Source organism: Theobroma cacao, chromosome 9 (genome assembly GCF_053813885.1).
Source record: "Theobroma cacao isolate CCN51 chromosome 9, ASM5381388v1, whole genome shotgun sequence".
In the NCBI taxonomy this organism is placed as follows: Eukaryota; Viridiplantae; Streptophyta; class Magnoliopsida; order Malvales; family Malvaceae; genus Theobroma; species Theobroma cacao.
The window spans coordinates 7,195,690-7,223,336 of NC_142647.1; the positions used below are offsets into that span (position 1 = coordinate 7,195,690).

Below are 27,647 nucleotides of genomic sequence, written 5' to 3' on the forward strand. Positions count from 1 at the left end.
AGCTTCGAGTTGTGTCTCCGCTGCAGCCGCTCTTGGGCGGCAATCAAAGCTTCCCAATAACCCAAAGCTTGTTGAAAATTATGCAGAGAATAAACTGCTTCCGAGCAAAACGAGTAGAACCAGTCGACAAGGTCATGGTCAGCGCATGCCATCTGACGTATGGACCAGCTCATCGTTTCTAGAATTCAGCCTATGAGATGCCGGACGTGTTCAAAACCAACTCCATGGTTCAAAGAAACGTTTTGTTAAGGCTGTCTTCAGCCAGCAAGCATTTCTTATATTCTGTAACGTTTTGAATAAGAATGTACACCCTTGAAAGAGGGCCAAAATATCTTCCTTGCATAACAGTAAGAATATTGCAGAAAACACAGATATTATGATAACTATCCATCATATACTTATACTGTATACTTTATCAAACCTTTTTATGTCCATTGCACCCTCTGAGGCAGGTAAGTGCATGTAAACAAAATGAAAACAGGAAAAAGTAGGTGGAAAAAATCTTCCAAATGTGTTGGCAACGAAGCTCTCATCCGATAGTAACAATGTGCACCATGGGAAGATACACCCATTCATAAACAAGTGAATTCAGTAGGGTGGATAGTAGTACCCTCCCGGCTGTCCCATGCCATTGACTTGTGGCATCCCGTAAGGCATCATCATTGGTTGTGCAACAGGGGCATAGTAGCCAGGACTAGCAGTGATCTTGGCCAGACTCGCTTGGCCTTGCATTCCATCCCTTCCATATTGTTGCCACAGCTGCTGTTCCTGTACAAGCAAATGCTGCTTCTGCTCCATGTCTGCTATCTGCACGTATGAAGGAGGTGGCACTGCAAGGGATGCAGCAAAAGGGTCCTGGTGTCCTACTGGTTGTACCGTCCCATCTGGGGCAGGCAAAGCTAGCACTTGAGTATTTGTCTTGCCAGGGCCAGGCAACGCAACGCTACTTGCACTCCCACCGCTTAGCTGAGTAGTGCTCACATGCTGCCTCACTGCCCCCTGATCATACATACCATTCAATAGCAATGGATCAAAACCACCTGCCAATGCAGCTTTCTGCTTTGATAAATTACTAGCTGACTCAACCAATGCCAATTCCCAATCTGCTTTACCAGCCTCAGCAGCTGGTGTTTGCCATGCAGAAGTCACCTCTGGCTGTCCATTTGAAGGGAATGCTTCCCACGAGCCATTAGCATTTGAGGTGGGTGGTCCAGAGAATAAAGCCAAAGCTAATCTGTTCCCTTGCTCATCAGCTGAAACCGCATCATCCTTTAAATTTACCAAATCCTCTGTATCCTGTTGAGCCTGCATCTTAGGTTGTTCAGGTTCGGGTGGCGGAGGAGGTGGGGTATAACTCTCTGGTGCAGGAAGAGCCTTTATTTCATTCATATTTGCTTCCGGCTCCTCCTTAACCGGTGGCTTCTCTTCCCTATTTCTCTCTGGACCCTTTGGCCCGTTAGTCATTTCCTTCAAAAATCCTTCAAGTGTTCCCAAAAGCTTATCAGTAATTCTCTGCACTTCCGGATACTCAGATGATCTAGCAATTCCCATTTCCTTACACCAACCATAAAACCCCACAAGCTCATCAATCATCTTTGCTGCACTAACATAAGTATCAAAACCCTTAACACAATCCGCATACTCCATCTCAGTAAACCTATCCAACAAAATCCCTAACGCCTCACATATCTCTACATAAAGCCCAAAACTCTCCTTCAAAATCTGATAAAGTGCAACAAGTACCAACCTGCTATTTTTGGCTATACCAGCTGGCCTACAACCCAACACTCTATCAAGAATCCTCAACAACTGATTCAGCCTCCCCAAAACTCTCTCTGGCCTCATTTCCCTCATTGGTGTCACCTCTCTCCTCTGTTCTCTCCTGACAGAATCACTCAAATCACCATAAGACCTCGATCTCCTACCCATTCCATGATCATAATCATCTCTAAAGTCTCCGTACTCACGCCTATTCCTCTCATCTCTCTCCTCAAACCTCCCCTCCCCATCTCCCTTCTTCTTCTCAAACACCGAAAACTCCACCTTCTCATCAAGATACATAGCATAAAACCTAACAAAACCGGCATGATCCCACGAATTGGAATGCGCCTCATCCCTAAAATCTGACAAATTCAAAATCCTCATCCCTCTCCTAGTTGCATACACAATCTCCTCTTCAAAACAAGGGTTCCCATCGACCAAAAGCCTATGAACAAGCATCAAAGACTTAAGCGCCACAATCCAATCATGGGTTTTATTCAACCTTTTTGACACTGTAGCGATACAAGCACTAACATAACCTCTAGAATAAGATGTATGGCTTATGATCTCCCTAAAGTACTTCTCATCAGCTGGATCTTCATCGTGGCTTGTGGCTTTGACCACCAAAACTTCCAGTTCCGGCGCTATGTTTCCTGCCACTTTGGCAATGCTTATACTCGTTTGATCCTTCACGGCCCCGATCGCTTTACGGATCGTGCTAGGCGCCATTTAAAAAAGACTCTGCTTTCCCTTTTTTTTTTCTTGAAGATTTTTGTAATCTCTAAAAAAAAAAAGAATATCAAATCTTTATGCTCCAAACTCAAAACGTAAAAGATCAAAAAACTAAAACTGGGTTCTTTCTTATGTATATTATAAACTTTTTATTGTTGAAAAATTCAGATTCCTTTTTTTTTCCCATAAAGAAATGTAGTAGTACTTGCCAAACATTTATTCTCCAAAATCAAAACTTTTACCAAAAACTAAGTTTTTTCTGATAAAGAATTTTGATATCACAGAAATAAACGACAATGAAAATTGGGGTTTATCCGTGTTTACCTCTTAGGACTCTTTTTGATCCCGACGCTGAAGAAAAGCGAAGATCTATGAAGCTTTGACGCCGTAAATGGTGTCCGTACGGCGGATGAAATCGGATCCAAGAAACGTAACAGTGATTCTTTCCTTTTCTCCTGTGTCAGTGTAGGTGAATTGTAAGAGTGAAGAATGCAAGTCTCGTGATTGTCTCCATTTCTATCGCTGCGTGAGTAGTAAAAAGGCCGAGAGGGAGAGAGAGAAGGAGCGGGCAAAGATTTGCAAAAGCGCGTAATAGACGGGGCGATGCTTTCGATTAAGTGGTTAATACGACGTCGGATGAAGTTTGGAAAAGGCCGAAGGCATACGTAACGATGCGGTTTAGTAAATTATGCTCTCTATCTTCTTTTGTGGATTAACATCCTTTTTTATCTTTTTATTATTATTCCTATTCTAGTTTCCACCCCCATATTTACGAATATTCTAACCAAGTCCTATTTCCTCCTTTGAAGCAAACGGGGCCTAATTTATTTTTCTATTAATCCCCTTTTTCTGGTCAAACGCTTTCATTATGTTCACTCTTGACCATGTCCTTTTTTCTTTTTTACATTATTATATACATTGTAAAAAGTACAATAAACAGAGGACGCTTAAAACAGTATAAGAATATCTTCAAATTGCCAATAGATAAAAAGCAAAAAATTAGGGGAGAAAAAAGCCCATGTTGAGTTTGTCTATAAGGATAGATTGATAATGAAGAGGCTCATCGACCCTTTTAGAATGGGAAAAGAATATATATTTCTAAATAAAAAAACATGGTTAGATAATTGGTTGAATTGATCAAATCATAAACTACTTTGGTCCGATGTTGCGTTGATAATTGTCAACGTAAATTATTCAAAAACAAAATCGGTCTGTTATTCTAGAATTTTGCATTCAAACATAAATGTTCCATTGTGTCCACTCAAATCAATCCACTTCTTTATTCATAGACTTGTTCTAAAGGCAAACATAGATTGTGAAAGAGCAAATTTTTAAATTTTTGTTTTTTTATATAATTTTTAAAAAAAAATTGAACTATTTAAAAAAATTTAAATAAATCATTTTTTGTTTATTACATTTAATTAAATTTTTATATTTTTACTTTTAATCAAATAAACTCTTATAACTAATGATAGATTAATTGTTATTAGTCAAAATGACACTTATTATTCTATACCACCATGACATTGACTATGACTTGTTAACTTGTCATAATAAATGATTATATAGCATGCTGAAGTAACATGATGACACGATCATATAGTATTTTTACTTTCCACATCAACATTATGTCCATATAAAATGACAAAAGATATTTTAATTAAAGATAATTAATCAACTATTAGTTATGAGAGTCAATAAAAAATATATATTTATTTGAATTTTTTTAAACAATTAATGAATTTTTTTAAACAAGATATTAATATAACATATAATAGCAAACATCATGAAAAGTGAAAATAAAAGAGTTAGATTGGTTGAAGTAAGAATAGATTGAACACTCGTAATAAAGTAGTTCATAATTCTATGTAATTTTTTTATGCGTATTTCAATATGTTTGGATATGTATTTTTTTTTTGTTTGACTCATTTAGCACAATTCTACAAAAAAGATTAACTCATTTGTGTGCTTGTGTCACGCATTCATATTTTTTAATTTAAAAATATACATTTTAGATAGAAGAAAACGTTTGCTTATAAGTTTAAAACATATCCTTATCTCTCATTGATGTGTGATATAAAGACATGTTGAATTAAGTTTCAAAACTCATTAGTCATTTCACGTGGAATATGTATAGAATGCGGTCTCACATTTATGAAGAATTGGGCAGATTTTAATATTAATTATCACAAATCTACAATTTTAACTTAAATGAGATACTTATTAAGTAGAAAAAGATTTTTATTTATATGCCTAACAGGTTAAGACCTAATTTAAAGTGGGATTCATGGCACTTATATTTACCTACATAGATTTCTTAGAATGAATATATATTAAAATAAGATAAACTCTACATGGATCTGCATTTTCGCACATGGCACCTTGAGTTTTTTTTTTTTTTAATATAAAACCTTGTATTTTATTTATATTTGCAACACAGATAACAGAGTAAAAATTTCATTTAAATTTTTTTGTAAAAAGACAATAAATTTTTTTTTATAACTTTATTTATTTAGTTAATTAAAAAAATTGAACCTTTTTTTTAGATTTTTTTATGACTTTTCTGTCATTTTCTCATTCTTATCCAACAAATCAATTGAATACCTTATATAAGAAGGAAATATAAGCTTTTCTTTTATTTCGAATCTAACTATATTACTCCCAAGTACTAGAAGCTGCCAAAAGCTTCAAGAAATCATTCGAAGTGAATTTGGGAGACAAAACTTTGATATAAAGCAAAGGGGGTGCCGACCATTCATTAATGGACAATATTCACGAAGGTTAACGAAAAATAACACGTCAAACCGTAAAACATAGTTTTTTAATTTTTTATTTTATAAAGGACAATGCAATTTTTTCAAAAAAAGAATAATATATTTTTTTGCGTTGTGGGTAAAATACTGATACTGCTAAAATATTATTAAATAAAAAATAAAATAAGTGTGACATGAAAATATGCATTTATTTAAATAAAATAGATATATGATTAAACAATATATTTAAAATATTTTATCATTATATAATTGAATAAAATCATATATAAATTATTTAATAAAAAGTTTATTGATTAATTATTAATTTCATGATGATAAAGAGTCAAAATATATAATTAATGTTAGTTAATTATAATAATATAAATTAATTGTAAGTATTAGATGTTCAAATTGATTTTAGATTTTTTTTTCTTCTAAAGAAATGTAATTATTTTATTTTTATATGGTGTTGTAATATGCTTACATGTTAATTTAGAAGGTAACCATATTATGTTTCTACGTTTACTTAAATAAATTTAAAAATAATTTATTTCATACTATTATTTTTATAATTTTCAAAAAAGAAATAAATGAAAATAGAAAATATGTAACATAAAAGTTATATACTTGATTACATAAAACAAAACAAAATAAAATAATACATTTGAAATGTTTACTTATTTTATATGTAATATATTTATAATTATTTTAGGAGAAGTCATATGATGCATCAAAATCACATCTACACTTATAATTAAACAAAATATTTAAATGCCAATTTCATATTTTACATTACATTCAATTCCATTATCCATATATAAAAATAAATTCATAGAAAACTTAATTGATCGTATCAACAATAGTATGATTAATATGGAAAAATAATTTATTTAATATTAATTATTAATATATAAATGTTGTGAATGACTTTATGATATATTAATATTAGCATATATAGAAAAATATGCAAAAAGATATATTAATATTTTAAACTAAAAATTATTTAAATAAAAAATTATCCCAAAACAACATGCAAGTAAAATTCTAGTATCAAATAAAAATTGATCAAAATACCTATCAAGTCTTTATATTTATGCATTTTGTTCAATTTAGTCTTTGTACTTAAAATCAAAGCAATTTAATCTCTAAATTTTAAAAAATACTCAAATTTAGTCATTTCCTCAATGGTATCCAATTTTGTCGTTAAATGAGATGACGTTAATGTTGACATGGATTAACGTGACACTGACATGATGACATTACAATGTCACGTGGTACAGTCTGTGATGACATGACAGTACCACATGACACTAATATGATGACATGACAATATTGATGTGTCAGTACCACGTGGTAGTGACGATGAGAAAGATTGAGAAAAAAGTTGTCAAAAAAATGTGTCACGTTATAAGTACTAAATTAAACAAAAATCTGTAGTATATGACATAAATTAAACAAAATTAAGGTGTTAAATGACTAAATTGTGTAAAATATAAATCTTTAAGTAAATTATACATATACTTATTAATAAGTCAAATATTTAAGTGTAAAATATTTATAGTGTTAAGAAATACACATAAATATTTTCTTATTGGATCACTTTATTCCACAATAGGTATATTAGTTTATCTACTTTGTAAAATTAAGTTTAAATTCCCCTTTTATAATTTTTTTTAATATTTAATCTTGGATATGTACTTATAGGAAAACAACATTGTCATTTACACAAACCCTTAAAACACTTAAAATTAAAATTTAATTTTCGCATTTATAAGAAACAATAGCTAGTATTCTCCTTAGCCACCCTGCAATCTTGTTCTCCATTCTTTGTTTTTCTTATTAAAAGTTTAATTCATTAATTAATTGTTACAAAATTAGGGTAATGATGATAAATTTACGTTTTTTGTTTTTTATTTAGATTTTTTTCTTAAATTCTTTTACTTTAAAAACCAAACAGCTCTATAATGATAATGTTTGTGCGTGTTTAAGCCTCTTTGTTTTTTGTTTTGGTTTTTTCTTTTTAAAAAAATGAAAAAGGGAAATATGGAGTTAGCAATAATTATGAAAATAATTACTCATCCTGACTTACTCAATTTGGGCATAACAAATCTCTTATTACACCTATAAAATCTGAGCTACTCCACTCTTTCAATTTTTTGATTATTTTTTATATTTTTATTTTGTTTAATATTTTAGGTTATATTTTTTATGCTGGAATTTCCTGAATTAAAAACTACATCTATCACTAATAGAGTTAAATATAATTATAAAATATTTTGTGTCATTTTATTTTGTATTTACTAATTTTTTGTAAATCTAAATTAATAATTTAAATTTAGCAAAATTTATTGTCTTTTTTGAACATAAATAAAATAATTTTACAAAAAACTTTAAAGTAAATTTAAATAAAAGGTAAATTGGTTAAATGTTGAATAATTTCAAAAGAATGGGTATTTGTAAATTTTAAAAAATTGCAACTAAATCATATTTTATACTATTATAAAAAAAATTATTTAATTATTTATATTATTTTATTTCAATATAATACAAGTTATTTATCCATATCTAGTTTTGAATATAATTTTTTTTTTGAATTTTTTTTATAAAAAGAGAATTCAAACTTAATTTTTATTGAAAAAAAAATTTACTGTACTTATTCTGAAATCAAATAATCAACTAAAACAATATATATATATATTTATATATATTTTTTAACATAAAAAATCTTTTACGCTTATTAAGTATATGTATCATCTATTTAAAAATTTATATTTTTTAAATATTTTTTTCAATTTAGTCATTGAATACCTCAATCCTATTCAATTCAATTCCTATACTATACATTTTTATTCAATTTAATTTCTATGACATAATACATATATATTTTTTAAAATATTTATCAATCTACCACATTAGCATTATCACGTGACACTAACACGTCAACATATTAGTGCCAGATTAGTATTGTCATGTCATCATATCATGTCACGTGACATATCACATCATCAAAAGTGTCACGACAATATTATGTCAGCGCTGATATCATCCAATTTAATGGTTAAATTGAATGTCATTGAGGAAAAAATTAAATTGAAGTAATTCATAAAATTAAAAGATTAAATTACTTTTATTTTGAATATAAAAATTAAATAAAATAAAATCCATAAACACATAAATTTGGTGGGTATTTCAAACAATAAAATTAGTGACAAAAGCTAAGAGAGAATTCATGGGGCAACTATTTTAACGGCGTCAGTCTTTCCCGCGAATAGCCCAACTCCCAAAGCGAGAAAACTCAGCCATCATGTCCATCCTCCGAGTCCACTCAGTGGACAGCGAGCAACCCATCACCACCAACGAAGAAATCGAGTTCTATACGGTCACTTCCCCATCAAACCCTAGCCCTATATTCAGCGAAAGGAGAGGCGTTGTTCACCTCTATCGAAAGGCCTCCCAAGGCTCCCTCCCAAACCCTAGCTCTCGCTCCACGTCCCTCTTCGTTGTCGCCGTCCCCAACTACCTCTCCGCTGCCGATTTCATTCGATTCTCTGGACCCCACCTCGAAAATATCACCCACCTTCTCTTCATCAGGTACCTTCATCACGCTTACTTTTGATCATTGTTGACTCCAATTTCATGAATTCAAAAGAAAAGAAAAAAAAATTCATCTTCAATGTAGAAGAAAAAAGTCAACTTTTGGATTAGTTGGTAGTCAATTTGTAATAAAAAAAAAGGGAGGGGGGAAAGGAAAAAAATGTCTTCTTTTTAATTTTTTTGTTATTTTGTAAAATTAGGAATGATGGAATTGAGGATAGGTATAGCGTGTTTATAAAGCTAGTTGATCAGTTGGCGGCGGACGGATTTTATCGTAGCTTGAATGGGAAGAGGTTTTCACCTGCTGAGGTTGGTAACCTTTGCCTCAAGTTACTACATTTTGATTTTTTGAGTAATTAGTTTGATTATTGGGTTGAATTTTGTTAGGCTGAGTTATGCCATATCCTTTTTACGCATTCCGTGGAATATACAGAATCGGGGGACATTGCTAGCACACCTCCGGTAGGATTCACTGAGTTGCCTACTTGCCCCATTTGTCTTGGTTAGTAGAGTTGTTTTTATCCAATTTATCTTGTATATTCATGTTGATATGCTTTTTACTTTAAGCTTTTTGTGTTTTGGTGACAGAGAGATTGGACCCGGATACTAGTGGGATACTTAGTACGTTTTGTGACCATTCGTTTCAATGTTCTTGCACTTCAAAATGGACTTATTTGTCCTGCACAGTAAGCTAGTTCTTGGTTCCCTACAACTTTTTTGCTCTTTGTGTTGTGTTAGTGCCTGGTCATGTTGTTATCTTCATCCAAGAGGAGCTTCCCTTTTGTTTCTATTGTACCATTGCATCTGCATTTATTATGTTTAAGACACTGGTTCTTTGAAGTTAGTGTTTAGCAATTTTTGTCATATGAAGTTATGTTTTTGATTAATATCATATGTGTTGTTAGGTCTGCCGATTTTGCCAGCAGCAGGATGAGAAACCAGCCTGTTCTATTTGTGGATCACTGGAGAATCTTTGGGTCTGCTTGATATGTGGTTTTATGGGGTGTGGAAGGTAATGTATTGTCAGCTGCTCTTCTATTATGGTGTTAAAAATCTTTATCATTATCTAAGTGTGGGGTTAACTTCATTTAAGGATTGAATTTATATACATTCATGGTTTTTTTATGGGCACTGCAGATATAAAGAAGGTCATGCGGTTAGACATTGGAAAGATACTCAGCATTGCTATTCCCTGGAGTTAATATCACAGCAAATATGGGATTATGTTGGTGATGGTTACGTTCATCGATTAAATCAGTCAAAAGCTGATGGCAAGTCAGTGGAAATGAATTCTCGTTGTATGTCACTTGAAGGAAATTGTGGTTCCTGTGGATATGGTGATGATTCTGGAATTAGGGAAGCCATCTATAGCAGCAAAGTAGAAGCGGTACATTTTCCATATAAATAACTTCTGGGGCAGGTCAATTTTTTTTTTATTAAGTGTGGACATGTTAAACTAGCTGATAAGACATATTGGATGTGTCAATCTTTTAAGTTTGACAGGTTCCCTTAAAAGAGTAAAACAATTTTGTTACTTTTAACCAACACGTATATGCCTTGGGCACCAATGGTTCAAATTTAATGGAACAAGCTTTATGATGGAGAGTTTCAAATCAACTCATACTTTGTGCTTTATTTTGAAACTTTGTGCCTTTAGTTTTAGATTTATAACTGCTGCACTTCACATGTACCTGTGCTGATTTTGACACGGCATATCAGATTTTTGATGAGTACAGCCGTCTTCTGGCCACGGAGATGGAGAAACAAAGACAAGTAAGAGCGCCACTCCTGATGCTATTTTAAATCTGCACTATTACGAATCTCATAAGAATTTCTTTCTCTGTTCTTCTACTACTGATGCTATTGTAATTTGCATTATTAAAAATTTTAATTATTGTTTTCTGTATTCACTCTTCCTCCCCCAGAATTATGAATCACTACTTGCAGAATCCAAAAGCAAAAGAGATAGTTCCATTGCTGAAGCAGTGGAGAAGGCTGTGACTTCGGAGATGCTGGACATCCAGAATAAACTGGATAAGTGCACAGAGGAAAAAAATGCTCTCGCTGAGGTGAATGTTTAACACATTCCTATATAAAATTTTGCATGCATTTACTTCATGCAGAGCATATTCATAATATGTTCTTTTATAACATCGTTATCAGTCACACAATGTGTTGCATTTGTTACCATTAAAGTTTTTTGGTTACAGATCAATCGCAATCTTATAAAAAACCAACAAGTGTGGCGAGAAAATGTCAAGGAAATTGAAGAAAGGTACTCTCTTTTCTACCCTGGCTATATAGGCCTAGGCCTGATTTGTTCTCTTGCTGTCTTGTTCCAAAAGGGGAAATTTTACATTTTCTGTATGCATACATGCATTCGCATATTCTTTTTGAAATAGTTATTTCCTCTGTTGGTTGTTTTTGTCTCATGTGCGTTAGCTTTTCCCTTTTTAGGCTTCCAGATCTTACATGGTGTCTTGTGTTTGTTTTCCATTTAGGGAAGCTTCTCAGTTGAGGTTGAAGGATGAGAAGATACTTGATCTGGAAGAGCAGGTATCTTAATTACCTAAATTTATATGTCTCTATGCAATTGATTGAGATTACTGGCTTTGACAGTAGTTTGTCAATTACAGATACGAGACCTTAAAGTCTATATTGAAGCTCAGAAGACACTTATTGACATGACCGATTCGGATGGCATCAGGGGAGGGACACTGTTACCTGTTCCTCAAACGCAATCTTCCTTAGCTAATACCAGGAGGCACAAGAAGTCAAGTCGAAGGAGGAATTAGGAAATTGCAGTTATCCTGAGAAAAAGCAGAACCATGTTTTATATGGAATGGTTATTACATTGAATCAAATGCAGCTTAAACCTTAAGCTTTAAACCAAATGCAGAATAATATTTATCTTTTAATATTAAATATTATTTAATTATAATAAAAGGTTTAATTATCTTTTAATACAAAATATTATTAAATTCTAATAAAAATATGTTTATATTTTGGTGAAAATATTATTTAATTATAATAAAAGTTATTTTGATTTTATTGTTCAGAATATTTTTATTTTTTAACAAAATAAATTTTTTAATTTTAATAAAGAGTATTTATTTTTTAAAATAGTTTTTTAGTTTTTTAATTAAAAAAATTTTAAATTTTAATAAAGAGTATTTTTATCATTTATTCATTATTTTTTAATATTTTTAAAATTATTCTTACTAATCAAATAATGGAATAAGTAATAATAATAATTTTTATTTTTTTTTATTTTTATAAATTAATTTATATAATAGTTATTTTTTAAAAAAAATAATTATTTTATTTTTATTCTATTCTTTCCAAGTAACCAAGTATGTTATAAAAGTAATCTCCTAAACAGAATGCATTCATAACCTCTTTTGAAAAATGACAACACCTACTATTACCCATCAGCCATCATCACTGTTCGATGGCTCAAATTATTCAGTACGGGCTGTCAAAATGAAGGACTATTTGAAAGGCTACAATCTTTAGAGTGTGGTTGAAAATGAAACTGTAGTGCCGCCATTAAGAGAGATGTGTCCGAGACGATCTTCAGTCGAATTATGGGCTGTGAGACAGCGACTCAAGCCTGGAACAAGCTTCAGGAGGAGTTTCTTCGCACTAACAGAACGAGACAAATGAAGGCCTCTAACGTGAGAAGAGAATTTGTTCTCATGAGGCTGAAGGAGACACAAACTGTCAAGGAATACATTAACCAAGTGATGCGTCTGGTAAATCAAATCAGAATGCTTGGTGAAAATCTACATGAGGTTCGGGTTGTAGAGAAGATTCTGATCAGCATTCCAGAGAAGTTTAAAGCTACCATTGCTTCTCTGGAACAAGCCAAGGATGTGTCTGACATCACTGTCACTGAATTAGTAGGTGCTCTTGAAGCTGCAAAGCAAAGAAGATCTGCTCGATCGAATTCAAGGACTGAGGTTGCCATGGTTTCTTAACTTAAAGGCAAAGCTGGTGCAGAGAGTGGAGCCAGGAAAATTTTGAGAGAGAAAGACAAAAGCTCTCTAATGCAGGTCAGTCTTCTAATAGAAAGGGTAAGTTTAAAGTCTGCTCTTTTTGTAGGAAACGCAATCACTTGGAAGAAAACTGCTGGTTCAGATCTGATGCAAAGTGTAAATTATGTAATGGTGTTGGTCATGTAGACAAAGCTTGCACCATCTGATAAAACTCAATCTACAGAAAACGCTGAAGTTGAAGAAGAGACATTATTTATGGCTTCAACTGACTCATTTTATGACATTGACAACCTTGAATGGCTTATTGATAGTGGCTGTTCGAACCATATGACTCCATCAGAGGATGTGTTTGTAAGCCTTGATAAGGGCTACAAATAGACGGTTAAAGTTGGCAATGTTATGTATCTTGATGTGTTTGGTAAAGGCACAGGTCGAGTAATTTCACTCTCGGGGTTCCAGATATATTTCAGAAGTCGGTTCCCTCTATTTAACTCAGAACCTACCGAGTGTTGGACAAATGTTGGAGCATTATTATATTCTGCTCTTCAAGGATTTGGCATATGCACTATATATGAACCAAATGGAAACTATCTTATGACTGTTCCAATGAAGAACAGAAGCTTTTCTCTAAACTGGAAAGAAACCTGCATGCAAGCCACTCAATCTCCTGGAACTGATACAGAACTTTGGCACAAGAGATTGGAACACTGCAACTATATCTCTCTTAAGCAAGTAAGTTCCACTCATTTGCTTAAAAATTTGCCAATATTATCTGATAAAGGTCAAGTTTGCAGTGTTTTTCCAGCTTGGAAAGATGTCCAGGAAGCCTTTTCCATCTGCATCTATGCACAGAGCCAAAAGCAAGCTAGAATTGATTCATACAGACCTTGCAGGCCCCATGAGTGTTGAATCTTTGTCTGGTGACAAGTTCTACTTCATTTTCATTGATGATATGAGTAGGTTCTGCTGGATATGCTTTCTTAAGTCCAAGTCTCAAGTGTTTGAACTGTTCCTGCAATTCAAGGCAAAAGTTGATCTTGAAACAGGGCATAAAATTAAGACTCTAAGGTCTGACAATGGAAGTGAATATACCTCTAATGTGTTCACTGATTATTTGAAGAATGCTGGCATCCATCATCAGTTAACTGCCCCACTACACCTCAACAGAATGGCGTGAGTGAAAGAAAGAACAGAACCATCTTTGGGATGTCCAGGTGTCTGCTGTTTCAATCTAATTTACCCAAGAAATTCTAGGCAGAAGTTGATAATACATCAGTATATTTGCTCAACTTGCTTCCCACTCGAGCCTTGACAAACAAGACACCATTTGAAGCTTGGTATGGCTATAGGCCATCAGTTGACCATCTCACAATATTTGGTTGTCTGTGCTATCTACATGTGCCTGAAGTTCAACGTGACAACTTTCAACAGAAGGCAATAAGAGGTATATTTACAGGGTGTAGTAATCAATCTAAAGCTTATTGTGTTTACTTACCTAAAAACTGATAGAATTACTGTCAGTAGCAATGTTACTTTCGATGAGCGTTCATACTGGAATAGGAATACTATTTCCAATGCAAATGAAAGTACCTCAGCTCCATTTACAGTTAATGTTGATCTGGGAATAAGTGAATTTAGCAATGATCTTGAAGAAACTGGTGATGATATTGATGATGTACCAGTTCGAGGCACAAGATCAATCACTGATGTGTATCATAGAAGTATGCTAGCTGTTGATGAGCCTAGTTCTTTTGCTGAGGCTTGTGGCTTTCTTGAATGGTATGAAGCAATGCGTGAAGAACTGGCAACGATTAACAAGAACCAGACATGGAGCTTGGTTGACAGACCTGCCAATCATCATGTGATTGGAGTTAAGTGGGTGTTTAAGAGGAAACTTAACCCTGATGGGAGTGTGAATAAACACAAGGCACGTCTGGTGGACAAGGGCTTCAGGACATATGCCCCTGTGGCCAGATTTGATACCATACGCCTGTTGATTGCCTTATCTGCAGCATTTGGATGCAAAGTCCATCATCTGGACGTTAAATCTACCTTTCTAAATGGCTCTCTTAATGAATAATCTTTGTAGAGCAGCCAGAAGGCTTTGAACTACTGACTGGTCAGAATAAGGTATGCAAGCTCCACAAAGCACTGTATGGGTTAAAACAGGATCCTCAAGCCTGGTCTAGCAGAATTGATGAGTTTCTGTTGGAAGATAACTTCACTAGAAGCTGCATTGCAGCAACTTTATACGCATACAGGGGCACAGGTTCATCACATCTGATCATTTCCATTTATGTTGATGATTTGTTGTTAACTGGAAATGATGACACTTTAGTGTTGAAGTTCAAAGAGAAACTCAAAAAGAGTTTGAAATGTCAGATCTTGGTCCTATGAATTACTTCTTGGGGCCGGAAATTAATCTAAGGTAGTGATGGAATTCGACTTTTACGAAAGAGTTATATTAGTCAAGTTTTGAGAAGGTTTCACCTGGAAAATTGTAAACCTTCCCCAACACCTTTTCCTGTTAATGAGAAGTTCTCCAGTAGCAAAGGAAATAAGCTCAAAGATCCTTCTGAATATCAAAGTATAATTGGTTGCTTGCTTTATATCTGCACATCTCGACCAGACATTATGTTCTCTGTCAGTCTTATGTCGAGATTTATGCAAGAGCCTTCCAACCTGCATCTTGCTGGTGCCAAACGCACCCTCAGTATTTGAAGGGCACTTAAGACTTTGAGTTATTCTTTGCTCATAAACCAGATATCAATCTACATGGTTATTCTGACAGCGATTGGACAGGTGTAAAGGTTTTTTTGTTAAGGAGAGAGGACTTGTTGCAATGAGTGAATCAAGGTGCGCTAGAGGAGGTAGAAAGGAAGACTGGAGCAATCCTTGAAACTTAAGTGCTTTAGGTGGCAGGTGGTGAGAGATGAGAAAAGATGGAGGAAGCGGCGGATAATGGCGAATGGGAAAGGCCTAATAGAAAGAATGTTGGAGGAATTTTAAAAGAACTTTTAGTATAATTTTTGCTGGGTGCCTAATGATATTTTGATTGCCTTCCAACTTTCAAGGCTCTCATATTTATACTAAACAGGAGCACTTTCTTAAGAGTAGTTAGAAGAGCATGTTCAATCATGAGAGAACGTACTTGTCATGAAAGAGCAGTTAAAGAACGGTTTAGGAAATATGAAAAGAATGACCGTGTAATTAGATAGTGAGCGTAAGTTTTGGGTAATGGACTAGTAGCACTTGATAGTGCGTCACGTGTGTTCTTAAGAAACAAAGAAAGACCAATAGGTAAAGCACATGTACTTCAAGAAAAGATTAAGAGAAAGCCCTTTTAACTATTTTCATATTTGAGTTACCAAACCAAACTGTTTAGAATATTTCAAATGTGAAAGTAACTCATGAACCCTACCACTTGTTCTAAGTTACTTTCACTTTCCCGTACAAGTAGTTGTTTCATGCTTGTTCTTAGGTGTTCCTGTGCTTGTAACGCTCTTTAGGAGCTTCTGTGCTTAGAACACTCTTGGGTGCTTTTGCACTTGGAACGCCTCTGGGAGCTTCTGCACTTGGAACGCCCCTGGGCTCTTCCACGCTTAGAATACTTTTCGGTGCTTCTGCGCTTAGAACACCCTAGGCTTCCAACTTGAAACACCTTTGGGCACTTCTATGCTTGGAACCCCAAGCATTTCCGTGTTCAAAATGCACTCTTCTACGTTTAGAACATCCTGATGTAATTTTCCTATAAACAATACTTTAAAAATAATAGTTAATCAGAATTAGGCATCTACAACAGGTAATATTGATGATTCTAGAAGCACATCCGGGTATATTTTCTCTCTTGGAAATGGGACATTCTCCTGGAATTCTCACAAAAAAACTCTAGTGGCTCAATCCACTGCTGAGGCAGAGTATATCTCAGCAGCAGAGGCATCAAATCATGCTGTATTAGTAACGTTCTTGCAGACCTAAACTTAACTCAAGGCAAGCCTACTGCTTTGTTTGTGGATAACAAGTCAGCAATTGCACTGACCAGGAACCCTTGGTTCCATGGCAAGACCAACCATATTCATGTTAAATACCATGCCATTAGAGATGCAGAGAAGAGAGGAGATATTTCTGTCCAATATTGCTCTTCAGATCAGCAGCTGGCAGATTCAATGACCAAGATTTTGCCCAAGCGAAGGTTTGAATACCTTAGAAGGATATTAAATGTTCAGTGTGCAAACATTAAGGAGGAGTGTAGAGAGTTAGAGAGCTAATGCTTGTTTTTGAATCAACACGTGGAAGCAATACAATGTATTTTGCTTCATTGTACTGGTTTTATCAAAGCTTCCTCTTATGTCTGTGGTGTCAGCTTGCATGAAATACCAAAACTCAAGATTAACACTTGTTTTGTACTACATTACAAGTGTAATCCTTGCATAATGTATATTTAACCATGACGATGTTTAATGGAGTATGTTTTACAGTTTGTAACCTTGTTATTGTCTTTGTTCATTCTCTGTTCTTCGGTTCATCAACAGAGGTTTCTGGTTTGCCATCATGTTCATCCTTTAGCTTGATTATAACAATTACGACCTGAGAATCCATACAAATGGTACTGTAGACAAAAATAAAGGATAAGAAGTAGCTATAAATAAGACGGCAAATGTCTTGAGCGATATATGAACCGCTCAAACAGCTTGATTGATGAGTTCTCATAAAAACATAAAGCTTGGGTTAAGTTGGTTATAAACGAACTAGTTCAAGCCTAATGAATGTCGTTGAATTTCTCCCAGGCTTGAGGCTGGCATCGAACAATACTCATTGTACAAACGTTTGGTAAAGTAAACTTACATACTGGTGCATATCCAATATATAAAGCAAGTAGGTTTTTCACTTTCAAGCTTATTTAAACTTTAAATTTGCTATCGAACTCACACGAGCCGAGCTCAAGCCTCTTATTTTCAAGTTCAGTTAAAGATGTAGCAACCCATCTGGATTCCTCCACTTTGCAAGAATCTAGTCTATTTGTCGAACCCATGATTGAGATTCGGTGGTTAAAATGGCTGAGAGGGAAGGACATGGATGCAAGACCACGGAGAAACGATAAATTGTTGTGCTGTCTTCTGTCCCTCACAATCAACCCTGCTCAGGAGTAGGGCGGCCAATCTCCGTAAAGTCTACTCTAAACCCATTCCCTTGAAATAATAGACTCCCCCAAGACGAGGGAGAGACCTCCACAGTCCACGCCACCTGGCGAAAATATGCGCTGATTATTACCATGATAGCATCCCACTGAAATTATTAGGGGTTTGATAGTCTTAGAAAGTATAATAACTTTTTAAACCCCCAAAGTAAGCAAGAACAAAAAGAAAAAACCAAAAATTGTGCTCGACTTAAAAAATGGTGATATTAACTAATTAAAAGTTTCTGAAAAGCTGAATAACAATGAGAAAACAGCCAGGGCTCCTAGCTTAACCAACACATAATTTGTCCCTGATTTCCTTTTATGTGTTTTTTCAAGTCTACAGTCAGACCACCTCTGATGTACCAACTCCTAAATTTACACCAATCCTATAAAAATGTAACCAATGAACACTAAGCCTTGGCTGCAAAGCGGATGTCATGCCGTTTTATGTGAACCTATTATAATTGTGCAGTTTCCCAGGGAGAAATACTCGATATCCTCTCTAAAAGCCTAGTCACCGCTGGGGTGGTTCTGAACCATTTGCACCAGAAGCATTACTCGGCCCAGCACCATTTTCAACTGGTGGAGAGGTGCCCCATTTTCCTTCAGACTCCAATGGCTCAAGTATGTGGACTCCACCATCTGTTAGGCCCAAAGCAAATTGATTTGGGTCGGATGGATGTGCCGCAATGACGAGAGGATAAACTCTCAAGCTGTTCAAGGTGCATTGTTAGATTTAGATACGTCATACCTATTGCCTTGATTCAATACCTGATTTTAACAATTAAATCAATTTGTAATAAAGTACATAGTAAAGGAAAAGGCACCTTGGATTGGGAGGTAAATATGCAGCAGGACCTATCCGACATCTCAATCTCAGCGTTGAAGCAGTAAGAACACCCACACTTCCATCTTCAAAGCTCACATATATTGATTGGCTATCACAGGAATATGTTGCATGTGTGATGGGGCCACTTGCTTCTCGCGGGACAAACTATTTGAGAAAATAATTCCAAAACTAATATTAATAAACCTAAATCCAAATGACCTAGGTACTATTGTTAACTAGCAAACCATACAGCCAACACTGCAATTTCTAGAAAGTCAAATTTGGCATTGCTGCCACACTTTTTACTATGTGCTCCGAAGTGCACTTGATTTCAACATAGATTTTATAAGTAAAAAAATTATATTACAGAAAATGAGCTCACACACCTGCTTTAGGCATTCTAGGTTTGGAGCTTCATATATAGCGATCTGTGTTTCATGAACTGCCAGCAAATGTATCTGATCTAGGTGAAATTGAACACGAGTATCTGCATGAGGAGATGCTGCTCGCCCATTTGGAATTTGCAAGTACTTACTAGCTTGCTTCTCCCAGCCATCTGTGCTCCAGACACACAGCTGCAGGGAAAAAAAAAATGTGGAAATAGAAGCAATTACATTAATGGAGAGTTAATTCCATAACGAGAAATATTGAATCATTTTATAAGACATGAAAAAAACTCTAATGAAATTCTATATAATTTTGAATAGAATAACCAAACAACAAAACATGTGAGAAAGACCCAATAAAAAGCACAATAAATAAATCTGTTATCAGAAATCATGAATTCTGGAGAATCATTCCCTAGACAAGCTTTTTCCTAAGATACCTAACAAAGTTAATTCAAAATCAGCCAATTACTTGAAACTTGAGCTTTAAACATATCGAGTTCCCATCTCAGACTATAAGTTATTTTTGCTTTCTCATAGTGGGTTGTTGAGCTGCTTTAGCATTACAAAACGTGCATGGGACAAACACCGATATTTCTTACCTGACTATCAGCTCCTGAAGATACAAGCACATTCAGAGTATGAGAGAAGGCAAGACCTGTTATTCTTTTCTGATGACCCTTTAACTTTGTTTTTACCTGTGAAAATAGAGCACACAGTTAATCAAACAATTTCCACTTATTTATCAACAGCTATCAAAGTTTTAAGTCAATTGAAAGGACCTCATCCACCCGAACGTTGTAAATTTGGATTGATGAATCATCCATGCCTATGGCAATGATATTATTGTCCTGAGGATGAAATGCAAGAAAGGTAGCTGCTGGTGGTGGGGGCATAAATGTTGTCATTGTCTGCATATTAAGAAAGCACAAAGAAACAAAATAAATGAAATTAACTCCTGCAAAATGAAAATCCCCCCAAAAAAGTAACCTTATTATCAGTCACTTTCCACCTAAAGACCCAACTAATAGCCTCAGAATTTAATCAAAAGTCTTTAAACTTCATAAATTACACTTTAAAACTTTATCCTTTTATGTAAGGCCTATTGACCTGAAATCTAGAGCTTCCCTGAAAATGTAGTCACGTGCAAAGAAAGAAATAAATGGAGAAAGGACCTACCTTAAATGTCATCATATTGAATAGTGAGATTTTACCCCCGGAAGCTGACATGACGTAAGAATCATTCTTTGAAAGCGCAAAGCATGGAACGGCATCTTCAGGGTTTGTATCAGTTATATCATTAGTCATTAATATTCCACTTGAAGGCTGCCATAATTGTGGTGCTACACTAGTTGTGGCCTACAACAGAAAAGATCATTGTTAATACCTAGCTTATAATAACATTATGAAAATAAATATGAAACCAAAGACATTAGGATACTAAGTATAGACCTAGAAAAGAGATTTAAAGAAATTTCCATACCTTCCCCGTTAAGTTTCGATCATTCCTCTGCCATTTCCAGAGCTTGTGTACAGCATTAGATGATAATGCCAATATGGCAAGTCCAGAATTTGTATATATTAGTCTAGACACCTACATCAAACACAAAAAATAAATGACTGTCCTTAAGGTATTCTATAATCTGAACGACAATTGTGTGTGTGTGTGTGTGTGTGTACTGAATGAGAAATTGTTATAAACTAAAATAATCTCTCAGGTATTTTACACATCACATTTATCAAGTCACTGAAAATTATCATATGAAATATAGTATTTCTTTGTGCTGATTATCATACTCTGATCATAGAATAAAATCAAAGCCCCAAATAATGCAAAATGATAACATTTCTGATGATAATTTTGGTCCCTAATTGTTAATATAACCTAAAAAATAAAAGAGCTGTCTACAACAGAGTAGAGAGGTAACATCTTGGTCAATTATTCATGAGCAGATGATTTTAGAAGGACCACAAAAAATGGTATACGGGCACAATTATTACTAAGTTATATAAAGTTACACAAAGTAGAAACTGAGACTTACCCTCATTGCCGTCAAATTATCAGAAAGCCTCAAGGAGCGGCACTGTGTTGGTTCATTAATTTCTGTAAGTTTCCAGATCCTAGATTTTTCAACAGACTCATCTGCAATTCGGGGCTTTACATCAGCCAAACTTCGACCATCGCTGCTCTGCAGAGACTGAAAAGGAAAAGGTTAGATCATAATAGATCATAAGTTCTTTCATGCATAAATGAAAACTCATAAAAAATTAACATTCACAAGATTAGTACATTTATGTAAAATTCTGGCAAAAGCACCTAGATTATGATGATTAGAGATAACTCACCATTCCAACCATAGCAGCTACTGGTGCAGCCCGATCACCGATGGTTGTTCCAATAGTTGCATTGTTAGAGCCAAATGCACCCATATTTGGAGCCTGTTACATGAACCAGACACTTGAAAAGCATATTCTCATAAAACATTTACATGCATAAATGAAAATACGTATGTATATATACAAAAGGCTTTACTTTTACCATAGCAGCAGGAGCAACTCTTGAAGCATCAAATGAACGATTCTCCACCGTCCGTAGAAACCTAATCCCATCTGAATTTGCTAGAATTTTAACCCCATTGTCTTCAGTCGAAACAGCTAACAGTGTTCCTTCCTTGTTAAATCTGATGCAAGGCGCATGCTGCATTTGTTGTAAAAATGCAATTAGTAAGTACAAGTAAGCATTAGATTGCCTAACATGGAGTAATGCATATGCTATAATTACCGGTAATCCACCATCTGCTGGAGTACTTGTTAATAGATTTACATTGTCCATGTCCCAAAATTTGACTGAGAACTCATCACCAGCAGCCAAGAAACGACTCTTTGTGGTATCGAATTGAACAACTCCTGCAGATCGCTTCCCAAGACCAAAATATGTCCGCTTTACAGCTCCTTCACTTTCATTCCATTCCACTAAGTACGATTCCCCATCTTTGTTTGTCCCACATGAGAACAACCTATAAATGGCCAATAAAGCCAAAGATAAGTATTACTGTTAAAAAATAGAAAGAAAGCAAAAGAACAACCTCCAGTCAATAGAAGAAGAAAGATCAGAATCACAGAGTGCAAATAAGATATATGAACCTTGTTCCATCAGCACTGTATGCCATTGTCGTGGATGACTGGCCTGGCGCATTATAGTCAACTCTTGAGCCCACATTATCATACAACCATGCCTTTATTTTGCCATCAGTTGCTGTTGAGAAAATGAACTGAAAAAAGAGAATAAGACAGAAGAAAATAGAGGTCTTTAATCATAACAGCCATATAAACATGAGACTCAAGGGATAACAATGGTTAAAATGTATACTTCAAAAAATAATACCACCAAAAGAAAAGGTAAAGAACTTCTTAAGGAATGGGAGAGATTCCAGAACGGAGTTGTGGACTCTATGGTTGAGAGGAAGAATGCATTAAAAACTCAAAACAGATTGTTCTATGACAAGCTCAATATCCCAAATTTTAAATCTTTTACTATATCATGTGTTGATCTCACAGAAGATTTATACTTAAAATATTTTTTAACCCTGCTACATTTATTTAAATAGGAAGTAGAAAGAGGTGGTCATTGGAGGTGAAACTAGCTGAATTTACAAAGTCACAAAGTTTTTATGCTAGCAGTCAAACAAGAAAGTTTGCAGCACAAAAGAGATCCAGGAACACTGTATGACAATCCACTTCAAAACAAGCAACAAGATATTAATCACCATGAAAAAGCAATAAGCAGACAGCTTATTTGGAATAAATATAAATTAAATGTCCATGGCCTCAGTTTGACGTTACATGAATAATTATTTAATGCTATACATTCCATCTGTTAAGAATTGTCTAAATAGACTGGTCGGAACTTTTGAACCTAGTTTCCTAACCGCAATATTAGCTCATTTTATAAACTAAAGGAAAAATAACTAATATGACTGTCTTTTACTCACTGTTGAAATGGAGAAATCTAAACAGAGAAACAAATGAGCATGAATCTGCATGCTATTGTCTGTTACCTGAATATTTTCCTTGTGATGAGGGCATATAGAATAGACAGGTGCTTCATGACCCTCAAAAATATGCTGTTTAGCCCCACTAACTGCATCCCAAACCTACAAAATTTGAGACTGTTAAGAGCAGTATCAAACAGATGCACTAAGAAAAAAAAAAAAGAAGACAAGCAACCTTAATAATCCTGTCCTCGCCACAAGTGACAATGCACAATTGTTTGTTTGGGTAAGAGAACGCAAGATCATTAACACTCCCGACATGAGCCTCAATCTAAAAAAAAAAAAGTACCAAGTGAATATATTTAGGAGAAAGAAAGGCAGAAAATCAGCTTAAAACTTGTTGGATCTAATGGACTTGACTAATCACACACACCTCTAGGCGGTTACGTAGATCATCACCACCATGGTAGGAGTATACGTGCACGATATGCTTGGAGTATGCAACACCTGAAATAGGGAGAAAATATCAAATCTAGTGTTTAATTTATAAGAATTTACTTCCTATGCACAGCAGAAGGCTATCAAAAATCCAATTGCTAAAGCTCAGAGCATTACCAAAAAGATTTCCATCAGGGCTCCACATAACACGGTTGATCGATACTGTATAATCATTAGCCAGAGATGCCTGAATGAGAATCAGAAGGTTAACATTAATTCAATTTTAAGCAGCATTTAGTACCTACTTCATGCTCAATAAATCTCACTAGAGGTGAAAGAAAGCTAAACCTGCAGAGGCATTGAACATGCTGAAAGGTCCCAGACCTTAAAAGTTTTATGAGCTATCCTTTCACCACTACCTACTTCCCACACCATGATATCACCGGTGTTTGTTCCCACTGAAATTATAAAACCAAATATGGATAAAACACAATTAGATCACAACAGGAGGTAGGGGAAGCTAATACCAGAATGTGAAAACCGAATCAATTTACAAAAAGATGGATTCTGAGCAGGCACAAAAATTTTTGTTCTTTGTGCCAGTGTGAGGGCTCACCAAGAAGTAGAATTTGTGTCTTTGGATGGAAATCCATGCTCTTGACAGCAGAGCCCTGACTTAGGGTCATAACAACAGTCTTGGGCAAGTCATCAGGAGAATAAGAACTCTGACCATGGCTCTGGCCAGCATATGGAACAGGCAAAATATTTACTGGCAGATTATTGACCTGGTGGAGTATCAGCTGATTAGGTACCTGTCATTTAAAAATATTGTTCCAATTGGAAGGATGATGCTATGCTACATGATAAAGCAGATCTCATGCTTCCCATTTAAGAGACTAGTAGCAGAAAAACCCTTAAGGTGATAAAACAAGACAACTAAAACTCACAAAGTTGTCATAACTATATAAGCTGTACATTACCAATTTTTTTTCTTTCAAATAGTAAAGAGAAACCAAAGACGAGGTTTAAAAGGGAGGAAGCCAAAACCAACCAAGAATGCACTCAAAAACCAAGAAAAGCAAATAAAATCTCATTCTGCCTCATCAACCACGCTCTATTACATTTCCTTGATTACCTATCTTTAAGGTGACAAAGGGCAACCAGCAAAACTTTAATTAATTGTCATTAGAAAAAAAAAAGTCATAATACAAACAAATTTTTGAAAATTTTTTATCTAAATCACATTTATCACATGAATTACTTAATATCCTCTAAACCTCAATAAATATGCATCACATCATCTCAAAGCCATACTACATTAATCCATATTAAAATAGATATGCATATGTTACAAAGCAGTTCATGAGGTAAATCTAAATACAAACAAGAGAAGATATTACTGGCAACTGATACCTCATCTGGCATTCCAAAGGGCCTTGATCTCTTCAAAACATGTTCAGAGTCTGCTGACTGATAATCCATAGCTGGGTTATTGGTTGGAGGAGTTCTAGGGCGCTTTAAGATTGCAGCTACCATGAGAAACAAATACAGAAGATAAAATTATAGTCCATCATGGTATGCAGTTCACTAGTAAAACAACCTGACTGAAATCGTAAAATCTTCATCCTTTGGTGAATTCTCAATTTCTTCATCTTACATCTTAAATATATATCAGCAACAAATATACCTTTTCCTAACAGGTTTCATGCATCATGTATCTTGTCTGAGGCAATATAAGTAATTGTAACATACAACTATAGCTTCATAGCATGCCCATGCATACCCCCATGATAAATGTGGAACTTAGTAAAGCAAAAGCACTTTGAACACAAAGAAAAGATCCTATAAATAATTACCTGCATTGTTAGGTGCAGTCAATCCTATCGGCCCTGCAGAAGCCGCAGGGTGAGGCACAGGAGTTGGGTTAGCCATCCATCCAGCAAGAGAGGTTGGAAGAGCAGCAGGTGTGGGCTGAAAGGGCTGTAAAAATATATATGTATATGAAGTCAAAAGAAATACACACTCCAGAAACAGCTTGATTACTAATGACTTCTACTTACACCATGAGCGCCCAGTGGAGGAAAACCCCCTGCCTTTGGAACAGCACTCATTAAAGGATTAGTGACAGGGGATGGAGCTCGTGCACCATTTGGTTGTCCACAACTATGGTCCACAAATAGGGTTTTTATGTCTGGATTAGGCCTTGGATTCTTACAAAGCTGGTGCTGCCAATTTAAACTGCATTATAGTGCCAATAACAATAACTATCAGAAAGCTCACAAAGGATAGGAATAGCTCAAGTATAGAATCTAGAACCAAGAATCTGAGACCTTTGATTTATTAGCGTCCGCAGTCTTGAATTCTTCAAGGTAGGAAACTGAAGCTTATCGCGGAAAAGGGGGTTCGCCTCTATCAACTTCTTTAATTCAGCAAGCATTATACTCCTAGCAGATTTGGTATCTCCATACTTCGATAGCTGTTCATTCTCTCTGCATATTGTCATAAGCCATAAGCACCCATGAATTAATGAAATATGGACATGCAAAAGGTAAAATTCTGCCACATAAAGATCATAAACCAAGCACCAATATCTCATTCATACCTAAAGTTGTCCAATGTCAAGAGATGGGTAATTTCCTTAAAAAGTTCCTCATTAAATGCCGAAAAAACTTTCAGGTCCTTAACTAAAATATCAACGGCTTTAGCGCGATCCCGCCTGCATTTATTTCAGTAAAAATCAGATGAGCATATAATCATTTCCCTTTTTTGGTAACTAAATTAACTCATGAGTATGATAAAAAGAAAAAAAAACTCATGTGAAGGCGAACCAATTAACGACAAAACACACTTAGAAGATGCACCGAACATAACGAACTTTTAAAAAACAAAAACAACATAGAAGATGCACCTAACATAACGAACATAACGAACACAACGAACATAACGAACACAAGGACCATAATGAACATAAGGAACACAAGGAATATAATGAACATAACAGACACAACGAACATAACGAACTTTTAAAAGACAAAAAAAAAACTTACTTATCAAGAGCTTCAAGGTACTTCTGTTTTCGAATCTCGAAAAAAATCTTCATGGAATATCTGTTATCATCAACCTTGGTAAAACCTGAAAGATACTTCTCTACCTCATCCCATTCCCCATTTGTCACCATTTCCTCAAAATATCTCAAATTGAAGAAAAACCCTGACTCTTGCTCCAATCTATTAAATTTAAATTCATTCATCAATAGATAGAGCCCCACAAAAACCAAAACAAAACAAAAAGAAAACATCAACAAATTCATATATAAACTTTTATTAAAAAAAAAGTAAACAGAGAGCAAAGATTAAAGCATACTTGTGAACAGTGTCTTTAAATTTCTCTTCATCAAGGAATTGAAGTATAAGAAACACGAGTTCTCTGCTAAGCGAGGACATGATAGTAATTCTGCAACAAGAAATCAACGAAAAGAAAAAGCAAAGAGATCTGAGCTTCTCACAGATCAATTATACTTCAAAAACTAACCAAAAAACCCTAAAGAAATTACAGTCTCCGCTGAAAATATTCAACAACTCAAAATAATTATACAAAAAAATTTATTAAAAAAATAGAAATGAGAACAGAAATTACCAGACTGGTTGCACAGATCGGGAGAATTTTTGGAGAAAGCGAAGAGAACGACAGGTCGTTTCACTGCTTTCTCTTTAGTTTTCTTTTTTTTTTTTCCCCCAACTTTTTTTTTTTTTTGGTGTTCTTTGTTTCGTCTGTCTCTCTCTTCTGCTTATTGCTCTTTCTGATGAAGTATTTATAGAGAGGAGAAAAGGGTTAGGGATTTGAAGATGAGAGAGAAAAAAAACAAACAAACAAACAAAAGAAATTTGCCAGTATCAGACAAATTAAAAACCGTGATGTGCGAGACGAGATGAGATGAAATTGATGTGAGAATTACAACTCATCTGATAAGTGCTCGGTCTTATAA

The 27,647-nt window shown here is 34.8% G+C and overlaps 2 protein-coding genes, 1 non-coding gene and 1 pseudogene across 5 annotated transcripts; 2 read left to right on the forward strand and 2 right to left on the reverse strand.

Moving 5' to 3' along the window:
* Window positions 1-356: 356 nt before the first annotated feature.
* LOC18588794 (putative clathrin assembly protein At2g25430 pseudogene) lies at window positions 357-3,078 on the reverse strand (annotated as a pseudogene). Its single transcript, XR_016028559.1, has 2 exons — window positions 2,818-3,078; window positions 357-2,542 (listed from the first exon to the last, which is right to left on the reverse strand). The product of XR_016028559.1 is annotated as a putative clathrin assembly protein At2g25430 pseudogene (transcript).
* Window positions 3,079-7,292: 4,214 nt separating this feature from the next.
* On the forward strand, window positions 7,293-7,385 carry LOC148760663 (small nucleolar RNA snoR8a). The gene has a single exon (XR_016028723.1). It is a non-coding gene; the product is annotated as a small nucleolar RNA snoR8a (small nucleolar RNA).
* Window positions 7,386-8,456: 1,071 nt separating this feature from the next.
* Window positions 8,457-11,734, forward strand: BRIZ1 (zinc finger (ubiquitin-hydrolase) domain-containing protein). The gene is made up of 11 exons (XM_018126421.2): window positions 8,457-8,837; window positions 9,041-9,149; window positions 9,228-9,342; window positions 9,429-9,526; window positions 9,746-9,852; window positions 9,978-10,227; window positions 10,560-10,613; window positions 10,766-10,909; window positions 11,051-11,115; window positions 11,342-11,396; window positions 11,477-11,734. Exons 1-11 carry the CDS (start codon window positions 8,551-8,553, stop codon window positions 11,633-11,635), a joined length of 1,443 nt encoding a protein of 480 aa, XP_017981910.2. The 5' UTR covers window positions 8,457-8,550; the 3' UTR covers window positions 11,636-11,734.
* A 6,480-nt stretch (window positions 11,735-18,214) lies between these two features.
* Window positions 18,215-27,482, reverse strand: LOC18588797 (topless-related protein 4-like). Of its 2 annotated transcripts, none has more exons than XM_018127773.2 (26): window positions 27,299-27,482; window positions 27,026-27,115; window positions 26,710-26,889; window positions 26,265-26,378; window positions 25,993-26,151; window positions 25,723-25,900; window positions 25,519-25,642; window positions 25,076-25,191; window positions 24,279-24,474; window positions 24,011-24,120; window positions 23,840-23,909; window positions 23,658-23,731; window positions 23,460-23,555; window positions 23,291-23,386; window positions 22,377-22,504; window positions 22,015-22,249; window positions 21,766-21,930; window positions 21,579-21,671; window positions 21,275-21,430; window positions 20,716-20,826; window positions 20,412-20,591; window positions 20,015-20,143; window positions 19,835-19,930; window positions 19,233-19,421; window positions 18,845-19,011; window positions 18,215-18,730 (listed from the first exon to the last, which is right to left on the reverse strand). In XM_018127773.2, the coding sequence occupies exons 2-26, from the start codon at window positions 27,103-27,105 to the stop codon at window positions 18,532-18,534; spliced, it is 3,441 nt and encodes a 1,146-aa protein (XP_017983262.2). In that variant the 5' UTR covers window positions 27,106-27,115; window positions 27,299-27,482; the 3' UTR covers window positions 18,215-18,531. The 2 variants fall into 2 exon arrangements, with proteins under 2 accessions (XP_017983262.2, XP_007013506.3); XM_007013444.3 differs by having other exon boundaries at window positions 24,279-24,447; window positions 27,299-27,481.
* Window positions 27,483-27,647: the final 165 nt, after the last annotated feature.

What these genes read in the sequence shown, in the direction of transcription:
- BRIZ1 (XM_018126421.2), top strand. Translation starts at nt 8,551, where the DNA reads ATGTCCATCCTCCGAGTCCACTCAGTGGACAGCGAGCAACCCATCACC. An exon ending in GGTTTTATGGGGTGTGGAAG is followed by an intron (nt 9,853 to 9,977) that starts GTAATGTATTGT and finishes TGGGCACTGCAG; the next exon opens with ATATAAAGAAGGTCATGCGG. An exon ending in ATAGCAGCAAAGTAGAAGCG is followed by an intron (nt 10,228 to 10,559) that starts GTACATTTTCCA and finishes ACGGCATATCAG; the next exon opens with ATTTTTGATGAGTACAGCCG.
- LOC18588797 (XM_018127773.2), bottom strand. Translation starts at nt 27,105, where the DNA reads ATGTCCTCGCTTAGCAGAGAACTCGTGTTTCTTATACTTCAATTCCTT. An exon ending in CCTTTGGAATGCCAGATGAG is followed by an intron (nt 24,475 to 25,075) that starts GTATCAGTTGCC and finishes TTTAAATGACAG; the next exon opens with GTACCTAATCAGCTGATACT. An exon ending in GACACAAATTCTACTTCTTG is followed by an intron (nt 24,121 to 24,278) that starts GTGAGCCCTCAC and finishes TTATAATTTCAG; the next exon opens with TGGGAACAAACACCGGTGAT.